The 23,593-nt window shown below is 46.7% G+C and overlaps 1 protein-coding gene across 1 annotated transcript in view; it reads right to left on the bottom strand.

Moving 5' to 3' along the window:
• Window positions 1–2,667: 2,667 nt before the first annotated feature.
• Window positions 2,668–23,593, bottom strand: part of LOC307008035 (uncharacterized protein) — a 126,349-nt gene continuing 105,423 nt past the window's right edge. The window contains exons 5-9 of the mRNA XM_079630589.1: window positions 3,738–4,101; window positions 3,321–3,606; window positions 3,115–3,138; window positions 2,829–3,038; window positions 2,668–2,743 (exon numbers count right to left, since the gene is read on the bottom strand). Coding sequence (XP_079486715.1) covers window positions 2,724–2,743; window positions 2,829–3,038; window positions 3,115–3,138; window positions 3,321–3,606; window positions 3,738–4,101 — 904 coding nt within the window. The 3' untranslated portion in view covers window positions 2,668–2,723. The remainder of the gene's footprint in view (window positions 2,744–2,828; window positions 3,039–3,114; window positions 3,139–3,320; window positions 3,607–3,737; window positions 4,102–23,593) is intronic.

The following is a 23,593-nucleotide window of genomic DNA, read 5'->3' as shown; positions in this document are numbered from 1 at the left end:
AGTCGTCTGCCAGGTGTTTTTCTAGATGTAATGGAATACAGACAGGCCACACCAAGACCAGCCACACCAAACAGGGGTCAGCCAGCGTGGTGCACCTGCCTAAACTGCAGAATAATGCCTACTGATCTGGAGAACAAATGCTGCAGACAGAATCCAGCAGATTGTCTCAGCAGGAGCGCCCACATGGAACTGTACTGTCTGGATGAAGGCATCCTCCGCTTAGCTCGGCAGACATGGAACGACATCCTTGCACTCCATGACAGCCAAGACCCTGGGGCAGATAACCGAGAATATCGGTATTCTGCTTATCGCCAAACTACGATTTGGCAGCATGGACGTCTGAACCCAGGAAATCGTATAGTAATACCAAGCTGCTGCGTATGGCGAATAAGAGACACATTCCCTGACCCATTTGGGAACTATGTTGGCTTCAAAGAAGCACCGTTTAGGGTAAATTAAAAATGTACAGTTTACCACATCTGAAAAAAAAATGTTCCTAAGCCATTCTGCAAATAAATTTATTGTAAAGTAACATGTATGTACATATTTACACTTTATAATAAACAAATTTTAACTGTAGCCCACTGTTGCCTTTCTGCTGATCTTTGCTCATGTTGTTGATGTCATGTCCTGGAGAGACAACGAGAGAGAGAGAGACCAAGAATAACCATTTGTGTTACTAGTAATAATAGTTTCTACGTGGAAAACTGTGGTCATACGGCTGATCTACCTGTCCTCTGCAGACTTGTATCTGGACCAACTCAGTTGTAGGTGGGGGCACAATTCCAGGGAGAAGACCGAAGGCCCGAGGGTCATCTGGCCTAAGACTCCTCCTTCTTGGGAGTCCCCCTGCTGAATTAAGTCGACTCTGTAATATTTTAGTCTGCAGTTGAGGGATGTAACTGTAGTCTTTTTGCTCCTTCACTGTGTAGACACGGTAGCGCTTTGACTTCTTGCTATAGACTCGTTTTTGTCTGCAAAACAACATATGACAGAATAATAAATATTGTAAAACAATATTAAAAACAAAAAAGAAAGAAACAAATAAACAAGAAGAAAACATAAGCACATTTTACAGGACATACAAATATCATTAATTTACAATAGCGACTTACGAAACATTGCCTTTCATGTTTATATGCACTGGTCGGTGGTTATGATGATTGTAGTCCAAGGCTGCTAGAAAAGTCCTAGCCTCATAAACAGGAGGCGAAAAGGAAAACCGTTTGCCTGCATACATAAGGATATGATTCTGGAAGGATTCCAACTCAGAAGTTGACCTACAGGACAAAGAGAAAGCATTATATTCTCCAAAGATCATCTTCAGAAAATATCCAGTGCAAGAGCTATGGCTGTATGTACAATAGGGGTGCACGATTCAGAAAATGCCACAATTCGATATCGATTTTTAGGCTCAAGATTCGATTCAAAATCGATTTTCGATTATAAAAAACGATTCACAGTATGTAATGTTAGGGGTGGAAATCTTTAGTCACCTCACGATCCGATCCAATTCCAGAATGATTCTTTATCTACTCCTCCCCTCCCCTCCCTATTAATTCATTAGTTTGCATAGGTAATTAAGTACTTTTTTTTTTTAATTGAAAAAAAAACAGTAAAAAAAAAAAACAGTTGTATGCTAAGAATTTTAAAACTATTATAACTTCAAAACATACAAGTAGCAAATAATAAAGATGAGCATTGAAACATAAACAAACAATGCTTTCAGTAGCCTATTTAAGATTATTATTATTTAAGATTTTTTCTCTCACCCCTAATGTACAAATAATAAAACATTGCAATTATTTTGTGGTTTTAGTTATTTTGCGAAGTTTGTTGTTGAAGATAGAACATATTTTAGCAAGTATAAGAACTTTTAGCACTCTTACCGAAACGTAAGAAACTTCTCCACATCCTTCAGCCACCTCCTGTTTAGCACAATTTGTGACAAAGCCTCATGTGCAGCAGAGCCAGGTGGTATGACGACTTTGTTTGCGGTTTCCTCATCCATAGGTGCATGGAGGCATCTGCCGAGGGCCCACTCGTGCTCTCCACAAACATGGTGCAGTACACCTCGCCAGATACACTGAATAATAAAGTAGAGTAAATCATAGTCATAATGCATGTCAAGTTAAAATACAACATCATAGGCCGGACATAGCATATAGCATATAGGACACCCAAATTATAAGAGTCAAATTTAAAATGATCAAGTTTCATCTGATTATTGTATGTATTTTTATCTGTCATATTAACCATGAACTCCTCCCGGTTGCCTGCTTTCTGACAAGAAAACCAAAAGTGGTTGACAACATCCTTCAGCCAAACAAGTATTTGTGACTGACCAGATATCATCCCAGCCTGTGGAGAAAAGTCAAAAAGTGTTTTTAGGTGTTTTCTATGGATACACCGTAATAACATGGGAATGGTTGGTGATATTAAAGTCCTGTTTGTGGCACATTAGTATATGTGAGGGGGCAAACTCCTCAAGATGGGTGGGGATGGGTCACATATACTGATGTGCCACAAACAGGACTTTAATATCACCAACCATTCCCATGTTATTATGGTGTATCCATAGAAATGGCCCACCCTGTACTACTCAATGAAATAAACCAAATAATACCAACTGTATTTTTGTCTTACCGCATGTAGTCTCTTGGTCAGATTCTTAGCTGCATGGCAGATGTCCAAGGAATGGACTACACCCTGGTCCTTACACCCTATCTCCCTTTTTCTGGATCTGATGAGCAACAACCAAACACACATGAAAAACAAAAACAAATTCTCACTCAAATATTAAAACAAAATCATGATTTCATTCTTACGCATTAGGGAAGCAATCTGCACGTGGGCATCGGTTTCTATTTCTTTGATGTTTAGCTCCCCCATGAGTCTATCAAAGGTCTTTATGAAAGCATACTTCTCCATGGCCACACTCTTACGGTCAGTCTGCCTCTTGTCCACAGTGACAATACTGATGATGTCCATTGTGTCCTGCTCCATAGTAGTATATGTGCAGTACTGGGCAGAGTGACCTTTGATGGTAAAAAAAAAGTCAGTAAATCAAATAAATTCAACAGTACTGACAAGTCACAAACCTTTGTGACTTACCTGGAGAGTCCATCCTTCCATCAGCTAGAAAAGAAATAAATAACCTTGTAAACCTGCACCAAACTCTGACTGTTTTCAGTTTATTGTCTAAACTGAAGCTGATCATGTATTATTAAGGTTTAATTAGTTATAAATTGTAGTAAATTACTTGACACCGTCGTTTCAAACATCTGAGGCCTTGTTAATCAACAGAGTTTAGTACTTACCAAGGGCAACAACACTGTCTTTTGAGCCTAATTTTTCGATAATGGCCTTCCTCTTCTCCTCCCAAAACTCCTTTATTGGATCTATACAGTAGGCAGACTGTATAGCGTAGAAAGTGTTGGATGCCACCATTTTCATGTTCATAAACTGGAAGAGGAGGGCGATCTTGGAATAATTGTTGCCAGACAGAAGAATGTTTGTGGATAACATGAAGTCTCCCCCTTGCATGTTATGCTTTAGTAATGGCTGGCTGTTCCACATCCACAGTTTATGTCCATGTGGGCAATACTGTGTAGAGAAGAGAACAGAAATGTTTTATAAAAAATGCTCCAATTTTTTTCTTAGGTTCTATTGACAGCTGTTCTCTATTACAAATAATTTGATACTATGACTAGTTACAACTGATAATGTAAATTCACCCATTCCAGAACAGCTGCAGTGCCTCGTGGTTGCAAGTTGACCTGAAAAGGTGGGAGCCCATCACATTCCACTCCCGTGCTCTGGTCAATGTAAAAACATTTGTTGATTGGCAGTTTCAGAAAACAGACCAGTTGGATAAGGTTTTTGTGGAAAGCTATGCTTGCAGGCTGGTTAATGAGGTCGGTTTCAGCATCGACTCGAGCAAAGGTAGGGAAGGTGGGAATGTCTGTTGTTGGATGATGAAAATCTTCCGAAAGGTCTGGCTCTTGAACCGTCTCCTCGCGGTCATAAATGTCCAGGACAGCCTCTTCAAGCCCAATGATGGGGAGGCTGTCAATGTTTTTCTGTAATGTCCCACTAGCACTGTATAAAAAAAACATCATAAAAACACCCAAGTGAAAAATATGAATATAGACTATTTTCCAGATAACAAAAAAAACTAGAACGTACATTTCCAGAAGAAAATGTGAATGGTGCTTGCAGTGGCAAAAAACACGACCCGGTTGCTAGGGTGTTCTTGGAGTTTGCTATGAAGATGCTAAGGTGTTCTGGGTGGTTGCTAGGGTGTTCTGGGTGGTTGCTAGGGTGTTTCTAGGCGGTTGCTAGGGTGTTCTGGGTGGTTGCTAGGCGGTTGCTAGGGTGTTCTGGGTGGTTGCTAGGGTGTTATGGCTGGTTGCTAGGCGGTTGCTAGGGAGTTCTGGGTGGTTGCTAGGCGGTTGCTAGGGTGTTCTGGGTGGTTGCTAGGCGGTTGCTAGGGTGTTCTGGGTGGTTGCTAGGCGGTTGCTAGGGTGTTCTGGGTGGTTGCTAGGCGGTTGCTAGGGTGTTCTGGGTGGTTGCTAGGCGGTTGCTAGGCGGTTGCTAGGGTGTTCTGGGTGGTTGCTAGGCGGTTGCTAGGGTGTTCTGGGTGGTTGCTAGGCAGTTGCTAGGGTGTTCTGGGTGGTTGCTAGGGTGTTGCTAGGCAGTTGCTAGGGTGTTCTGGGTGGTTGCTAGGGCGTTGCTAGGCGGTTGCTAGGGTATTTTTTGTGGTTGCTAGGGCGTTGCTAGGCAGTTGCTAGGGTATTCTGGGTAGTTGCTATGGTGTTACTAGGTGGTTGGTAGTTGTCACAGATGGTTACTACGGTGTTTGTAGCATTTTATTGGCATGATTTAGCACTTAGCTAATCAATATTAGCATGTAGCTATTCACTGCTAGCATGTGTAGCATGTAGCAAGTCCTGTTTGCTAGCATGAGTCAAAAGAGCCAACCCCCATCTCTATACGATGTTCTGATGCAGAGATATACGCCTTGCAAAACAGTTGCTAGGGTAATCTGTTTGGTTGCTAGGGACAGGCTTGGCAGCTGCCAATCATGAAGCTCCAAAGTCAGTGTGAATGTATAAACCAACCCCCATCTCTATACGATGTTTTGATGCAGAGATATAGGTCTTGCAAAATGGTTGCTAGGGTACTCTCTTTTGTTGCTAGGGAGTGGCTTGGCAGCTGCCAATCATGAAACTCCAAAGGCTGCTTGTCAGTATGAATGATATAAACCAACTCCCACGTCTCTGTGACATTCAGAATGGAAGATATCCCTCTTTGGATTTTGGTTGCTAAGGTGCTCGAGAATGGTTGCTAGGGAGGGGCTAGGATGTGTTGAGGTGATTGAGGATTGGCTGTTTGCTGCCCCGAGTCAAACGAGCCCACCCTCATGTTTCTATGACACTTCTATCCTGAGATATCCCTTTGATGTCTTTCAATGGAAGTCTATGGAGCTTGTTGCTAAGGAGTTCTAAATTGTTGCTAGGGCGTGGCTTGAAAGCTTCACAATGATCCTGAGAGACTGATTGGTCGTCTGAGTAAAATGAGCCCGCCCCCTTGTCTCTATGACACTGTGATCCAGAGTTATGTTCAATACAAATGCGGTTTCTATGGTGTAGGACAGCCCATTTCATGGGCTGTCCTACACCATAGTACGTGAATGGGGCAACTTTGGGCCGGTCCTGCCCCCCAGGGGTGCAACTTTTACCCCATTGTGTGGTATGTTGTTACAGAGCCTAACAGCCTCTTCAAAAGTGATCCAGAGTTATGTTCAATACAAATGCGGTTTCTATGGTGTAGGACAGCCCATTTCATGGGCTGTCCTACACCATAGTACTTTATTGGGGCAACTTTGGGCCCCTCCTGCCCCCCAGGGGTGTAACTTTTACCCCATTGTGTGGTATGTTCTTACAGAGCCTACCAGCCTCTTCAAATGTGATCCAGAGTTATGTTCAGTAGAATATCGCTTACTATGGTGTAGGACAGCCCATTTCATGGGCTGTCCTACACCATAGTACTTTATTGGGGCAACTTTGGGCCCCTCCTGCCCCCCAGGGGTGCAACTTTTACCCCATTGTGTGGTATGTTCTTACAGAGCCTGCCAGTCTCTTTAAATGTGCCAAATTACACGTTTCTGCGACATCCTTGCTCTGAGCTATGAGTCTGTGAATTTTGGTTGCTAAGGTGCTCGACAATGGTTGCTAGGGAGGGGCTAGGAAGTGTTGATGTGATTCATGATTGGCTGTTTGCTGCCCCGAGTCAAACGAGCCCACCCTCATGTTTCTATGACTCTTCTATCCAGAGATATCCATTTGATCTCTTTCAATGGAAGTCTATGGAACTTGTTGCTAAGGTGCTCTAAATGGTTGCTAGGGGCGTGGCCTGATAGCTTCACAATGATCCTGAGAGACTGATTGGTCGTCTGAGTAAAATGAGCCCGCCCCCTTGTCTCTATGACACTGTGATCCAGAGTTATGTTCAATACAAAATCGCTTACTATGGTGTAGGACGGCCCATTTCATGGGCCGTCCTATGCCATAGACAATGAATGGGAAAACTTTGGGCCGCTCCTGCCCCCCAGGGGTGCAACTTTTACCCCATTGTGAGGCATATTCTTAAAGAGCCTGCCAGCCTCTTCAAATGTCGTAAATTTCACATTTCTACGAAATCCTCGCTCTGAGCTATGAGGCGTTTTACGTTTTTTTCAATGTAAGTCTATGCGTTTTTTTTCGCTGCTATTTCGCCCGGCGGGCGAACATCGTACGCCCGATCGCTTATAAAAGTCATAGCACACCATTCCCAAATAGGACGCACGTTTTGACACCTCATTCATGGGTCTGTGACAAAAACTGCGGGAGGAGTAGCGAGACGAAAAAAAAGTGGAAGAAGAAGAAGAAGAACTAGAACGTACATTTCCAGAAGAAAATGTGAATGGTGCTTGCAGTGGCAAAAAACACGACCCGGTTGCTAGAGTGTGGTACATGATTGCATACGAGCCAACAACCATGTCTGTACGATGTTCTGCTGCTGAGATATGGCTTATTCATGTTGTTCGGTTGGTTGCTAGGGTGTATTGGGTGGTTACTAGGGTGTTCTGGGTGGTTGCTAGGCAGTTGCTAGGGTGTTCTGGGTGGTTGCTAGGCGGTTTCTAGGCGGTTGCTAGGGTGTTCTGGGTGGTTGCTAGGGTGTTCTGGGTGGTTGCTAGGCGGTTGCTAGGGTGTTCTGGGTGGTTGCTAGGGTGTTCTGGGTGGTTGCTAGGCGGTTGCTAGGGTGTTCTGGGTGGTTGCTAGGTGGTTGCTAGGGTGTTCTGGGTGGTTGCTAGGCAGTTGCTAGGGTGTTCTGGGTGGTTGCTAGGCGGTTGCTAGGCGGTTGCTAGGGTGTTCTGGGTGGTTGCTAGGTGGTTGCTAGGGTGTTCTGGGTGGTTGCTAGGCGGTTGCTAGATGGTTGCTAGGCGGTTGCTAGGGTGTTCTGGGTGGTTGCTAGGCGGTTGCTAGGGTATTCTGGGTAGTTGCTATGGTGTTACTAGGTGGTTGGTAGTTGTCACAGATGGTTACTATGGAGTTTGTAGCATTTTCTTGGCATGATTTAGCACTTAGCTAATCAAAATTAGCATGTAGCTATTCACTGCTAGCATGTGTAGCATGTAGCAAGTCCTGTTTGCTAGCATGAGTCAAAAGAGCCAACCCCCATCTCTATCCGATGTTCTGATGCAGAGATATACGTCTTGCAAAACGGTTGCTAGGGTAATCTGTTTGGTTGCTAGGGAGTGGCTTGGCAGCTGCCAACCATGAAGCTCCAAAGTCAGTGTGAATGTATAAACCAACCCCCATCTCTATACGATGTTTTGATGCAGAGATATAGGTCTTGCAAAATGGTTGCTAGGGTACTCTCTTTTGTTGCTAGGGAGTGGCTTGGCAGCTGCCAATCATGAAACTCCAAAGAATGCTTGTCAGTGTGAATGATATAAACCAACTCCCACGTCTCTGTGACATTCAGAATGGAAGATATCCCTCTTTGGATTTTGGTTGCTAAGGTGCTCGACAATGGTTGCTAGGGAGTGGCTAGGATGTGTTGAGGTGATTGGGGATTGGCTGTTTGCTGCCCCGAGTCAAACGAGCCAACCCTCATGTTTCTATGACACTTCTATCCAGAGATATCCCTTTGATGTCTTTCAATGGAAGTCTATGGAGCTTGTTGCTAAGGAGCTCTAAATGGTTGCTAGGGCGTGGCTTGAAAGCTTCACAATGATCCTGAGAGACTGATTGGTCGTCTGAGTAAAATGAGCCCGCCCCCTTGTCTCTATGACACTGTGATCCAGAGTTATGTTCAATACAAATGCGGTTTCTATGGTGTAGGACAGCCCATTTCATGGGCTGTCCTACACCATAGTACTTTATTGGGGCAACTTTGGGCCGGTCCTGCCCCCCAGGGGTGCAACTTTTACCCCATTGTGTGGTATGTTGTTACAGAGCCTAACAGCCTCTTCAAATGTGATCCAGAGTTATGTTCAATAGAATATCGCTTACTATGGTGTAGGACAGCCCATTTCATGGGCTGTCCTACACCATAGTACTTCATTGGGGCAACTTTGGGCCCCTCCTGCCCCCCAGGGGTGCAACTTTTACCCCATTGTGTGGTATGTTCTTACAGAGCCTGCCAGTCTCTTTAAATGTGCCAAATTACACGTTTCTGCGACATCCTTGCTCTGAGCTATGAGTCTGTGAATTTTGGTTGCTAAGGTGCTCGACAATGGTTGCTAGGGAGGGGCTAGGAAGTGTTGATGTGATTCATGATTGGCTGTTTGCTGCCCCAAATCAAACGAGACCACCCTCATGTTTCTATGACTTTTCTATCCAGAGATATCCATTTGATCTCTTTCAATGGAAGTCTATGGAACTTGTTGCTAAGGTGCTCTAAATGGTTGCTAGGGGCGTGGCCTGATAGCTTCACAATGATCCGGAGAGACTGATTGGTCGTCTGAGTAAAATGAGCCCGCCCCCTTGTCTCTATGACACTGTGATCCAGAGTTGTGTTCAATACAAAATCGCTTACTATGGTGTAGGACGGCCCATTTCATGGGCCGTCCTATGCCATAGACAATGAATGGGAAAAGTTTGGGCCGCTCCTGCCCCCCAGGGGTACAACTTTTACCCCATTGTGAGGTATATTCTTAAAGAGCCTGCCAGCCTCTTCAAATGTCGTAAATTTCACATTTCTACGAAATCCTCGCTCTGAGCTATGAGGCGTTTTACGTTTTTTTCAATGTAAGTCTATGCGTTTTTTTTCGCTGCTATTTCGCCCGGCGGGCGAACATCGTACGCCCGATCGCTTATAAAAGTCATAGCACACCATTCCCAAATAGGACGCACGTTTTGACACCTCTTTCATGGGTCTGTGATAAAAACTGCAGGAGGAGTAGCGAGACGAAAAAAAAGTGGAAGAAGAAGAAGAAGAACTAGAATGTACATTTCCAGAAGAAAATGTGAATGGTGCTTGCAGTGGCAAAACGCGACACTCGGTTGCTAGAGTGTGGTACATGATTTCATACGAGCCAACAACCATGTCTGTACGATGTTCTGCTGCTGAGATATGGCTTATTCATGTTGTTCGGGTGGTTGCTAGGCAGTTGCTAGGCGGTTGCTAGGTGGTTGCTATGGTGTTCTGGGCGGTTGCTAGGCGGTTGCTAGGGTGTTCTGGGTGGTTGCTAGGCGGTTGCTAGGGTGTTCTGGGCGGTTGCTAGGGTGTTCTGGGTGGTTGCTAGGCGGTTGCTAGGGTGTTCTGGGTGGTTGCTAGGCGGTTGCTAGGGTGTTCTGGGTGGTTGCTAGGGTGTTCTGGGTGGTTGCTAGGCGGTTGCTAGGGTGTCCTGGGTGGTTGCTAGGCGGTTGCTAGGCAGTTGCTAGGGTGTTCTGGGTGGTTGCTAGGCGGTTGCTAGGGAGTTCTGGGTGGTTGCTAGGTGGTTGCTAGGGTGTTCTGGGTGGTTGCTAGGCAGTTGCTAGGGTGTTCTGGGTGGTTGCTAGGCGGTTGCTACGCGGTTGCTAGGGTGTTCTGGGTGGTCGCTAGGTGGTTGCTAGGGTATTCTGGGTGGTTGCTAGGGTGTTGCTAGGCAGTTGCTAGGGTGTTCTGGGTGGTTGCTAGATCGTTGCTAGGCAGTTGCTAGGGTATTCTGGGTAGTTGCTATGGTGTTACTAGGTGGTTGGTAGTTGTCATAGATGGTTACTATGGTGTTTGTAGCATTTTCTTGGCATGATTTAGCACTTAGCTAATCAAAATTAGCATGTAGCTATTCACTGCTAGCATGTGTAGCATGTAGCAAGTCCTGTTTGCTAGCATGAGTCAAAAGAGCCAACCCCCATCTCTATACGATGTTCTGATGCAGAGATATACGCCTTGCAAAACGGTTGCTAGGGTAATCTGTTTGGTTGCTAGGGAGTGGCTTAGCAGCTGCCAATCATGAAGCTCCAAAGTCAGTGTGAATGTATAAACCAACCCCCATCTCTATACGATGTTTTGATGCAGAGATATAGGTCTTGCAAAATGGTTGCTAGGGTACTCTGTTTTGTTGCTAGGGAGTGGCTCCGCAGCTGCCAATCATGAAACTCCAAAGGCTACTTGTCAGTATGAATGATATAAACTAACTCCCATCCCTCTGTGACATTCAGAATGGAAGATATCCCTGTCTGGATTTTGGTTGCTAAGGTGCTCGACAATGGTTGCTAGGGAGGGGCTAGGATGTGTTGAGGTGATTGGGGATTGGCTGTTTGCTGCCCCGAGTCAAACGAGCCCACCCTCATGTTTCTATGACACTTCTATCCAGAGATATCCCTTTGATGTCTTTCAATGGAAGTCTATGGAGCTTGTTGCTAAGTAGCTCTAAATGGTTGCTAGGGCGTGGCTTGAAAGCTTCACAATGATCCTGAGAGACTGATTGGTCGTCTGAGTAAAATGAGCCCGCCCCCTTGTCTCTATGACACTGTGATCCAGAGTTATGTTCAATACAAATGCGGTTTCTATGGTGTAGGACAGCCCATTTCATGGGCTGTCCTACACCATAGTACTTCATTGGGGCAACTTTGGGCCCCTCCTGCCCCCCAGGGGTGCAACTTTTACCCCATTGTGTGGTATGTTCTTACAGAGCCTGCCAGTCTCTTTAAATGTGCCAAATTACATGTTTCTGCGACATCCTTGCTTTGAGCTATGATTCTGTGAATTGTGGTTGCTAAGGTGCTCTACAATGGTTGCTAGGGAGGGGCTAGGAAGTGTTGATGTGATTCATGATTGGCTGTTTGCTGCCCCGAGTCAAACGAGCTCACCCTCATGTTTCTATGACACTTATATCCTGAGATATCCCTTTGGTGTCTTTCAATGGAAGTCTATGGAGCTTGTTGCTAAGGAGCTCTAAATGGTTGCTAGGGCGTGGCTTGAAAGCTTCACAATGATCCTGAGAGACTGATTGGTCGTCTGAGTAAAATGAGCCCGCCCCCTTGTCTCTATGACACTGTGATCCAGAGTTATGTTCAATACAAATGCGGTTTCTATGGTGTAGGACAGCCCATTTCATGGGCTGTCCTACACCATAGTACTTCATTGGGGCAACTTTGGGCCCCTCCTGCCCCCCAGGGGTGCAACTTTTACCCCATTGTGTGGTATGTTGTTACAGAGCCTACCAGCCTCTTCAAATGTGATCCAGAGTTATGTTCAATAGAATATCGCTTACTATGGTGTAGGACAGCCCATTTCATGGGCTGTCCTACACCATAGTACTTCATTGGGGCAACTTTGGGCCCCTCCTGCCCCCCAGGGGTGCAACTTTTGCCCCATTGTGAGGTATGTTCTTACAGAGCCTGCCAGTCTCTTTAAATGTGCCAAATTACACGTTTCTGCGACATCCTTGCTCTGAGCTATGAGTCTGTGAATTTTGGTTGCTAAGGTGCTCGACAATGGTTGCTAGGGAGGGGCTAGGAAGTGTTGATGTGATTCATGATTGGCTGTTTGCTGCCCCGAGTCAAACGAGCCCACCCTCATGTTTCTATGACTCTTCTATCCAGAGATATCCATTTGATCTCTTTCAATGGAAGTCTATGGAACTTGTTGCTAAGGTGCTCTAAATGGTTGCTAGGGGCGTGGCCTGATAGCTTCACAATGATCCGGAGAGACTGATTGGTCGTCTGAGTAAAATGAGCCCGCCCCCTTGTCTCTATGACACTGTGATCCAGAGTTGTGTTCAATACAAAATCGCTTACTATGGTGTAGGACGGCCCATTTCATGGGCCGTCCTATGCCATAGACAATGAATGGGAAAACTTTGGGCCGCTCCTGCCCCCCAGGGGTGCAACTTTTACCCCATTGTGAGGTATATTCTTAAAGAGCCTGCCAGCCTCTTCAAATGTCGTAAATTTCACATTTCTACGAAATCCTCGCTCTGAGCTATGGGGCGTTACGTGCTTTTCGCAATGTAAGTCTATGCGTTTTTTTTCGCTGCTATTTCGCCCGGCGGGCGAACATCGTACGCCCGACCGCTTATAAAAGTCATAGCACACCATTCCCAAATAGGCCGCACGTTTTGACACCTCATTCATGGGTCTGTGACAAAAACTGCGGGAGGAGTAGCGAGACGAAAAAAAAGTGGAAGAAGAAGAAGAAGAATAATAATTATGAGCAATAACAATAATGATGCCTTGCTAAAGCAAGCACCATTAATAATAAGTATGAGCAATAACAATAATGATGCCTTGCTAAAGCAAGCACCATTAACTAGAACGTACATTTCCAGAAGAAAATGTGAATGGTGCTTGCAGTGGCAAAAAACACGACCCGGTTGCTAGGGTGTTCTTGGAGTTTGCTATGAAGATGCTAAGGTGTTCTGGGTGGTTGCTAGGGTGTTGCTAGGCGGTTGCTAGGGTGTTCTGGGTGGTTGCTAGGCGGTTGCTAGGGTGTTATGGGTGGTTGCTAGGGTGTTATGGGTGGTTGCTAGGCGGTTGCTAGGGAGTTCTGGGTGGTTGCTAGGCGGTTGCTAGGGTGTTCTGGGTGGTTGCTAGGCGGTTGCTAGGCGGTTGCTAGGGTGTTCTGGGTGGTTGCTAGGCGGTTGCTAGGGTGTTCTGGGTGGTTGCTAGGCGGTTGCTAGGCGGTTGCTAGGGTGTTCTGGGTGGTTGCTAGGCAGTTGCTAGGGTATTCTGGGTAGTTGCTATGGTGTTACTAGGTGGTTGGTAGTTGTCACAGATGGTTACTATGGTGTTTGTAGCATTTTAGTGGCATGATTTAGCACTTAGCTAATCAAAATTAGCATGTAGCTATTCACTGCTAGCATGTGTAGCATGTAGCAAGTCCTGTTTGCTAGCATGAGTAAAAAGAGCCAACCCCCATCTCTATACGATGTTCTGATGCAGAGATATACGCCTTGCAAAACGGTTGCTAGGGTAATCTGTTTGGTTGCTAGGGAGTGTCTTGGCATTTGCCAATCATGAAGCTCCAAAGTCAGTGTGAATGTATAAACCAACCCCCATCTCTATACGATGTTTTGATGCAGAGATATAGGTCTTGCAAAATGGTTGCTAGGGTACTCTCTTTTGTTGCTAGGGAGTGGCTTTGCAGCTGCCAATCATGAAACTCCAAAGGCTGCTTGTCAGTATGAATGATATAAACCAACTCCCACATCTCTGTGACATTCAGAATGGAAGATATCCCTCTTTGGATTTTGGTTGCTAAGGTGCTCGACAATGGTTGCTAGGGAGGGGCTAGGATGTGTTGAGGTGATTGGGGATTGGCTGTTTGCTGCCCCGAGTCAAACGAGCCCACCCTCATGTTTCTATGACACTTATATCCTGAGATATCCCTTTGATGTCTTTCAATGGAAGTCTATGGAGCTTGTTGCTAAGGAGCTCTAAATGGTTGCTAGGGCGTGGCTTGAAAGCTTCACAATGATCCTGAGAGACTGATTGGTCGTCTGAGTAAAATGAGCCCGCCCCCTTGTCTCTATGACACTGTGATCCAGAGTTATGTTCAATACAAATGCGGTTTCTATGGTGTAGGACAGCCCATTTCATGGGCTGTCCTATACCATAGTACTTCATTGGGGCAACTTTGGGCCCCTCCTGCCCCCCAGGGGTGCAACTTTTACCCCATTGTGTGGTATGTTCTTACAGAGCCTACCAGCCTCTTCAAATGTGATCCAGAGTTATGTTCAATAGAATATCGCTTACTATGGTGTAGGACAGCCCATTTCATGGGCTGTCCTACACCATAGTACTTTATTGGGGCAACTTTGGGCCCCTCCTGCCCCCCAGGGGTGCAACTTTTACCCCATTGTGTGGTATGTTCTTACAGAGCCTGCCAGTCTCTTTAAATGTGCCAAATTACACGTTTCTGCGACATCCTTGCTCTGAGCTATGAGTCTGTGAATTTTGGTTGCTAAGGTGCTCGACAATGGTTGCTAGGGAGGGGCTAGGAAGTGTTGATGTGATTCATGATTGGCTGTTTGCTGCCCCGAGTCAAACGAGCCCACCCTCATGTTTCTATGACTCTTCTATCCAGAGATATCCATTTGATCTCTTTCAATGGAAGTCTATGGAACTTGTTGCTAAGGTGCTCTAAATGGTTGCTAGGGGCGTGGCCTGATAGCTTCACAATGATCCTGAGAGACTGATTGGTCGTCTGAGTAAAATGAGCCCGCCCCCTTGTCTCTATGACACTGTGATCCAGAGTTATGTTCAATACAAAATCGCTTACTATGGTGTAGGACGGCCCATTTCATGGGCCGTCCTATGCCATAGACAATGAATGGGAAAACTTTGGGCCGCTCCTGCCCCCCAGGGGTGCAACTTTTACCCCATTGTGAGGCATATTCTTAAAGAGCCTGCCAGCCTCTTCAAATGTCGTAAATTTCACATTTCTACGAAATCCTCGCTCTGAGCTATGAGGCGTTTTACGTTTTTTTCAATGTAAGTCTATGCGTTTTTTTTCGCTGCTATTTCGCCCGGCGGGCGAACATCGTACGCCCGATCGCTTATAAAAGTCATAGCACACCATTCCCAAATAGGACGCACGTTTTGACACCTCATTCATGGGTCTGTGACAAAAACTGCGGGAGGAGTAGCGAGACGAAAAAAAAGTGGAAGAAGAAGAAGAAGAAGAACTAGAAGGTACATTTCCAGAAGAAAATGTGAATGGTGCTTGCAGTGGCAAAAAACACGACCCGGTTGCTAGGGTGAGATACATGATTGCGTACGAGCCAACAACCATGTCTGTACGATGTTCTGCTGCTGAGATATGGCTTATTCATGTTGTCCGGGTGGTTGCTAGGGTGTTCTGGATGGTTGCTAGGCAGTTGCTAGGGTGTTCTGGATGGTTGCTAGGCAGTTGCTAGGGTGTTATGGGCGGTTGCTGGGCAGTTGCTAGGCGGTTGCTAGGGTGTTCTGGGTGGTTGTTAGGCGGTTGCTAGGGAGTTCTGGGTGGTTGCTAGGTGGTTGCTAGGGTGTTCTGGGTGGTTGCTAGGCGGTTGCTAGGTGGTTGCTAGGGTGTTATGGGCGGTTGCTGGGCAGTTGCTAGGCGGTTGCTAGGGTGTTCTGGGTGGTTGTTAGGCGGTTGCTAGGGAGTTCTGGGTGGTTGCTAGGTGGTTGCTAGGGTGTTCTGGGTGGTTGCTAGGCGGTTGCTAGGTGGTTGCTAGGGTGTTCTGGGTGGTTGCTAGGCGGTTGCTAGGTGGTTGCTAGGGTGTTCTGGGTGGTTGCTAGGCGGTTGCTAGGCGGTTGCTAGGGTGTTCTGGGTGGTTGCTAGGTGGTTGCTAGGCAGTTGCTAGGGTATTTTTTGTGGTCGCTAGGGCGTTGCTAGGCAGTTGCTAGGGTATTCTGGGTAGTTGCTATGGTGTTACTAGGTGGTTGGTAGTTGTCACAGATGGTTACTATGGTGTTTGTAGCATTTTCTTGGCATGATTTAGCACTTAGCTAATCAAAATTAGCATGTAGCTATTCACTGCTAGCATGTGTAGCATGTAGCAAGTCCTGTTTGCTAGCATGAGTCAAAAGAGCCAACCCCCATCTCTATACGATGTTCTGATGCAGAGATATACGCCTTGCAAAACGGTTGCTAGGGTAATCTGTTTGGTTGCTAGGGAGTGGCTTGGCAGCTGCCTATCATGAAGCTCCGAAGTCAGTGTGAATGTATAAACCAACCCCCATCTCCATACGATGTTTTGATGCAGAGATATAGGTCTTGCAAAATGGTTGCTAGGGTACTCTGTTTTGTTGCTAGGGAGTGGCTTGGCAGCTGCCAATCATGAAACTCCAAAGGCTGCTTGTCAGTATGAATGATATAAACCAACTCCCATGCCTCTGTGACATTCAGAATGGAAGATATCCCTGTCTGGATTTTGGTTGCTAAGGTACTCGACAATGGTTGCTAGGGAGGGGCTAGGAATTGTTGAGGTGATTCGGGATTGGCTGTTTTCTGCCCCGAGTCAAACGAGCCAACCCTCATGTTTCTATGACACTTCTATCCAGAGATATCCATTTGATGTCTTTCAATGGAAGTCTATGGATTTTGTTGCTAAGGTGCTCTAAATGGTTGCTAGGGGCGTGGCCTGATAGCTTCACAATGATCCTGAGAGACTGATTGGTCGTCTGAGTAAAATGAGCCCGCCCCCTTGTCTCTATGACACTGTGATCCAGAGTTATGTTCAATACAAATGCGGTTTCTATGGTGTAGGACAGCCCATTTCATGGGCTGTCCTACACCATAGTACGTGAATGGGGCAACTTTGGGCCGGTCCTGCCCCCCAGGGGTGCAACTTTTACCCCATTGTGTGGTATGTTGTTACAGAGCCTACCAGCCTCTTCAAATGTGATCCAGAGTTATGTTCAATAGAATATCGCTTACTATGGTGTAGGACAGCCCATTTCATGGGCTGTCCTACACCATAGTACTTCATTGGGGCAACTTTGGGCCCCTCCTGCCCCCCAGGGGTGCAACTTTTACCCCATTGTGTGGTATGTTCTTACAGAGCCTGCCAGTCTCTTTAAATGTGCCAAATTACACGTTTCTGCGACATCCTTGCTCTGAGCTATGAGTCTGTGAATTTTGGTTGCTAAGCTGCTCGACAATGGTTGCTAGGGAGGGGCTAGGAAGTGTTGATGTGATTCATGATTGGCTGTTTGCTGCCCTGAGTCAAACGAGACCACCCTCATGTTTCTATGACTCTTCTATCCAGAGATATCCATTTGATCTTTTTCAATGGAAGTCTATGGAACTTGTTGCTAAGGTGCTCTAAATGGTTGCTAGGGGCGTGGCCTGATAGCTTCACAATGATCCTGAGAGACTGATTGGTCGTCTGAGTAAAATGAGCCCGCCCCGTTGTCTCTATGACACTGTGATCCAGAGTTATGTTCAATACAAAATCGCTTACTATGGTGTAGGACGGCCCATTTCATGGGCCGTCCTATGCCATAGACAATGAATGGGAAAACTTTGGGCCGCTCCTGCCCCCCAGGGGTGCAACTTTTACCCCATTGTGAGGTATATTCTTAAAGAGCCTGCCAGCCTCTACAAATGTCGTAAATTTCACATTTCTACGAAATCCTCGCTCTGAGCTATGAGGCGTTTTACGTTTTTTTCAATGTAAGTCAATGCGTTTTTTTTCGCTGCTATTTCGCCCGTCGGGCGAACATCGTACGCCGGATCGCTTATAAAAGTCATAGCACACCATTCCCAAATAGGCCGCACGTTTTGACACCTCATTCATGGGTCTGTGACAAAAACTGCGGGAGGAGTAGCGAGACGAAAAAAAAGTGGAAGAAGAAGAAGAAGAACTAGAACGTACATTTCCAGAAGAAAATGTGAATGGTGCTTGCAGTGGCAAAAAACACGACCCGGTTGCTAGGGTGTTCTTGGAGTTTGCTATGAAGATGCAAAGGTGTTCTGGGTGGTTGCTAGGGTGTTCTGGGTGGTTGCTAGGGTGTTGCTAGGCGGTTGCTAGGGTGTTCTGGGTGGTTGCTAGGCGGTTGCTAGGGAGTTCTGGGTGGTTGCTAGGCGGTTGCTAGGGTGTTCTGGGTGGTTGCTAGGCGGTTGCTAGGCGGTTGCTAGGGTGTTCTGGGTGGTTGCTAGGCGGTTGCTAGGGAGTTCTGGGTGGTTGCTAGGCGGTTGCTAGGGTGTTCTGGGTGGTTGCTAGGCGGTTGCTAGGGTGTTCTGGGTGGTTGCTAGGCGGTTGCTAGGGTGTTCTGGGTGGTTGCTAGGCGGTTGCTAGGCGGTTGCTAGGCGGTTGCTAGGGTGTTCTGGGTGGTTGCTAGGCAGTTGCTAGGGTGTTCTGGGTAGTTGCTATGGTGTTACTAGGTGGTTGGTAGTTGTCACAGATGGTTACTATGGTGTTTGTAGCATTTTCTTGGCATGATTTAGCACTTAGCTAATCAAAATTAGCATGTAGCTATTCACTGCTAGCATGTGTAGCATGTATCAAGTCCTGTTTGCTAGCATGAGTCAAAAGAGCCAACCCCCATCTCTATACGATGTTGTGATGCAGAGATATACGCCTTGCAAAACGGTTGCTAGGGTAATCTGTTTGGTTGCTAGGGAGTGGCTTGGCAGCTGCCAATCATGAAGCTCCAAAGTCAGTGTGAATGTATAAACCAACCCCCATCTCTATACGATGTTTTGATGCAGAGATATAGGTCTTGCAAAATGGTTGCTAGGGTACTCTCTTTTGTTGCTAGGGAGTGGCTTGGCAGCTGCCAATCATGAAACTCCAAAAGCTGCTTGTCAGTATGAATGATATAAACCAACTCCGACGTCTCTGTGACATTCAGAATGGAAGATATCCCTCTTTGGATTTTGGTTGCTAAGGTGCTCGATAATGGTTGCTAGGGAGGGGCTAGGATGTGTTGAGGTGATTGGGGATTGGCTGTTTGCTGCCCCGAGTCAAACGAGCCCACCCTCATGTTTCTATGACACTTATATCCTGAGATATCCCTTTGATGTCTTTCAATGGAAGTCTATGGAGCTTGTTGCTAAGGAGCTCTAAATGGTTGCTAGGGCGTGGCTTGAAAGCTTCACAATGATCCTGAGAGACTGAATGGTCGTCTGAGTAAAATGAGCCCGCCCCCTTGTCTCTATGACACTGTGATCCAGAGTTATGTTCAATACAAATGCGGTTTTATGGTGTAGGACAGCCCATTTCATGGGCTGTCCTACACCATAGTAAGTCAATGGGCCAACTTTGGGCCGGTCCTGCCCCCCAGGGGTGCAACTTTTACCCCATTGTGTGGTATGTTGTTACAGAGCCTACCAGCCTCTTCAAATGTGATCCAGAGTTATGTTCAATAGAATATCGCTTACTATGGTGTAGGACAGCCCATTTCATGGGCTGTCCTACACCATAGTACGTGAATGGGGCAACTTTGGGCCCCTCCTACCCCCCAGGGGTGCAACTTTTACCCCATTGTGTGGTATGTTGTTACAGAGCCTACCAGCCTCTTCAAATGTGATCCAGAGTTATGTTCAATAGAATATCGCTTACTATGGTGTAGGACAGCCCATTTCATGGGCTGTCCTACACCATAGTACTTCATTGGGGCAACTTTGGGCCCCTCCTGCCCCCCAGGGGTGCAACTTTTACCCCATTGTGTGGTATGTTCTTACAGAGCCTGCCAGTCTCTTTAAATGTGCCAAATTACACGTTTCTGCGACATCCTTGCTCTGAGCCATGAGTCTGTGAATTTTGGTTGCTAAGGTGCTCGACAATGGTTGCTAGGGAGGGGCTAGGAAGTGTTGATGTGATTCATGATTGGCTGTTTGCTGCCCCGAGTCAAACGAGACCACCCTCATGTTTCTATGACTCTTCTATCCAGAGATATCCATTTGATCTCTTTCAATGGAAGTCTATGGAACTTGTTGCTAAGGTGCTCTAAATGGTTGCTAGGGGCGTGGCCTGATAGCTTCACAATGATCCGGAGAGACTGATTGGTCGTCTGAGTAAAATGAGCCCGCCCCCTTGTCTCTATGACACTGTGATCCAGAGTTATGTTCAATACAAAATTGCTTACTCTCTCTCTCTCTCCATTTCATGGGACGTCCTACACCATGTTAAGTCAATAGGAAAAGTTTGGGCCGCTCCTGCCCCCCAGGGGTGCAACTTTTACCCCATTGTGAGGTATGTTCTTACAGAGCCTGCCAGCCTCTCCAAATGTGGTAAATTTCACATTTCTACGAAATCCCAACTCTGAGCTATGACTCGTCAAAGTTTGACGTAATGTTAAGTCTATGCGTTTTTTCGTCGACTTTTTCGCCCCTGGGGCGACCACCGCACCCCCGATCGCTTATAAAAGTCATAGCACACCATTCCCGAATAGGCCGCACGTTTTGACACCTCATTCAGGGGTCTGTGACAAAAGCTGCGGGAGGAGTAGCGCGTCAAAAAAGCGGCGGAATAAGAATAATAATAACTAGAACGTACATTTCCAGAAGAAAATGTGAATGGTGCTTGCAGTGGCAAAAAACACGACCCGGTTGCTAGGGTGTTCTTGGAGTTTGCTATGAAGATGCTAAGGTGTTCTGGGTGGTTGCTAGGTGGTTGCTAGGGTGTATTGGGTGGTTGCTAGGCGGTTGCTAGGGTGTTCTAGGTGGTTGCTAGGGTGTTCTGGGTGGTTGCTAGGCGGTTGCTAGGGTGTTCTGGGTGGTTGCTAGGCGGTTGCTAGGTGGTTGCTAGGCGGTTGCTAGGTTGTTATAGGCGGTTGCTAGGGTGTTCTGGGTGGTTGCTAGGCGGTTGATAGGCAGTTGCTAGGGTGTTCTGGGTGGTTGCTAGGCGGTTGCTAGGGTGTTCTGGGTGGTTGCTAGGCGGTTGCTAGGTGGTTGCTAGGGTGTTCTGGATGGTTGCTAGGCGGTTGCTAGGTGGTTGCTAGGGTGTTCTGGGTGGTTGCTAGGCAGTTGCTAGGATATTCTGGGTAGTTGCTAGGCGGTTGCTAGGTGGTTGCTAGGGTGTTCTGGATGGTTGCTAGGCGGTTGCTAGGTGGTTGCTAGGGTGTTCTGGGTGGTTGCTAGGCAGTTGCTAGGGTGTTCTGGGTGGTTGCTAGGGTGTTCTGAGTGGTTGCTAGGCAGTTGCTAGGGTATTCTGGGTAGTTGCTATGGTGTTACTAGGTGGTTGGTAGTTGTCACAGATGGTTACTATGGAGTTTGTAGCATTTTATTGGCATGATTTAGCACTTAGCTAATCAATATTAGCATGTAGCTATTCACTGCTAGCATGTGTAGCATGTAGCAAGTCCTGTTTGCTAGCATGAGTCAAAAGAGCCAACCCCCATCTCTATCCGATGTTCTGATGCAGAGATATACGTCTTGCAAAACGGTTGCTAGGGTAATCTGTTTGGTTGCTAGGGAGTGTCTTGGCATTTGCCAATCATGAAGCTCCAAAGTCAGTGTGAATGTATAAACCAACCCCCATCTCTATACGATGTTTTGATGCAGAGATATAGGTCATGCAAAATGGTTGCTAGGGTACTCTCTTTTGTTGCTAGGGAGTGGCTTGGCAGCTGCCAATCATCAAACTCCAAAGGCTGCTTGTCAGTATGAATGATATAAACCAACTCCCACGTCTCTGTGACATTCAGAATGGAAGATATCCCTCTTTGGATTTTGGTTGCTAAGGTGCTCGACAATGGTTGCTAGGGAGGGGCTAGGATGTGTTGAGGTGATTGGGGATTGGCTGTTTGCTGCCCCGAGTCAAACGAGCCCACCCTCATGTTTCTATGACACTTATATCCTGAGATATCCCTTTGATGTCTTTCAATGGAAGTCTACGGAGCTTGTTGCTAAGGAGCTCTAAATGGTTGCTAGGGCGTGGCTTGAAAGCTTCACAATGATCTTGAGAGACTGATTGGTCGTCTGAGTAAAATGAGCCCACCCCTTTTCTCTATGACACTGTGATCCAGAGTTATGTTCAATACAAATGCGGTTTCTATGGTGTAGCCCATTTCATGGGCTGTCCTACACCATAGTACTTCATTGGGGCAACTTTGGGCCCCTCCTGCCCCCCAGGGGTGCAACTTTTACCCCATTGTGTGGTATGTTCTTACAGAGCCTGCCAGTCTCTTTAAATGTGCCAAATTACACGTTTCTGCGACATCCTTGCTCTGAGCTACGAGTCTGTGAATTTTGGTTGCTAAGGTGCTCGACAATGGTTGCTAGGGAGGGGCTAGGAAGTGTTGATGTGATTCATGATTGGCTGTTTGCTGCCCCGAGTCAAACGAGACCACCCTCATGTTTCTATGACTCTTCTATCCAGAGATATCCATTTGATCTCTTTCAATGGAAGTCTATGGAACTTGTTGCTAAGGTGCTCTAAATGGTTGCTAGGGGCGTGGCCTGATAGCTTCACAATGACCCTGAGAGACTGATTGGTCGTCTGAGTAAAATGAGCCCGCCCCCTTGTCTCTATGACACTGTGATCCAGAGTTATGGTCAATACAAAATCGCTTACTCTCTCTCTCTCTCCATTTCATGGGCCGTCCTAAACCATGTTAAGTCAATGGGAAACTTTCGGGCGCTCCTGCCCCCCAGGGGTGCAACTTTTTCCCCATTGTGAGGTATATTCTTAAAGAGCCTGCCAGTCTCTCCAAATGTGGTAAATTTCACATTTCTACGAAATCCTCGCTCTGAGCTATGAGGCGTCAAAGTTTGACGTAATGTTAAGTCTATGGGATTTTTCGGCGACTTTTTCGCCCCTGGGGCGAACACCGCACCCCCGATCGCTTGTAAAAGTCATAGCACACCATTCCCGAATAGGCCGCACGATTTGACACCTCATTCATGGGTCTGTGACAAAAACTGCGGGAGGAGTAGCGCGTCAAAAAAACGGCGGAATAAGAAGTAGGAAGAATAATAAGTATGACGGATAACAATAATGATGCCTTGCTAAAGCAAGCACCATTAATAAGTATGAGCAATAACACTAATGTTGCTTTGCCATAGGCAAGCACCATTAACTAGAAGGTACATTTCCAGAAGAAAATGTGAATGGTGCTTGCAGTGGCAAAAAACACGACCCGGTTGCTAGGGTGAGATACATGATTGCGTACGAGCCAACAACCATGTCTGTACGATGTTCTGCTGCTGAGATATGGCTTATTCATGTTGTCCGGGTGGTTGCTAGGGTGTTCTGGATGGTTGCTAGGCAGTTGCTAGGGTGTTCTGGATGGTTGCTAGGCAGTTGCTAGGGTGTTATGGGCGGTTGCTGGGCAGTTGCTAGGCGGTTGCTAGGGTGTTCTGGGTGGTTGTTAGGCGGTTGCTAGGGAGTTCTGGGTGGTTGCTAGGTGGTTGCTAGGGTGTTCTGGGTGGTTGCTAGGCGGTTGCTAGGTGGTTGCTAGGGTGTTATGGGCGGTTGCTGGGCAGTTGCTAGGCGGTTGCTAGGGTGTTCTGGGTGGTTGTTAGGCGGTTGCTAGGGAGTTCTGGGTGGTTGCTAGGTGGTTGCTAGGGTGTTCTGGGTGGTTGCTAGGCGGTTGCTAGGTGGTTGCTAGGGTGTTCTGGGTGGTTGCTAGGCGGTTGCTAGGTGGTTGCTAGGGTGTTCTGGGTGGTTGCTAGGCGGTTGCTA

This window comes from Phoxinus phoxinus (genome assembly GCF_949152265.1).
Source record: "Phoxinus phoxinus genome assembly, chromosome: 12".
NCBI lineage: Eukaryota > Metazoa > Chordata > Actinopteri > Cypriniformes > Leuciscidae > Phoxinus > Phoxinus phoxinus.
The sequence above is the reverse complement of the archived record's forward strand: the minus strand, read 5'-3'. Positions and strand labels throughout refer to the sequence as shown.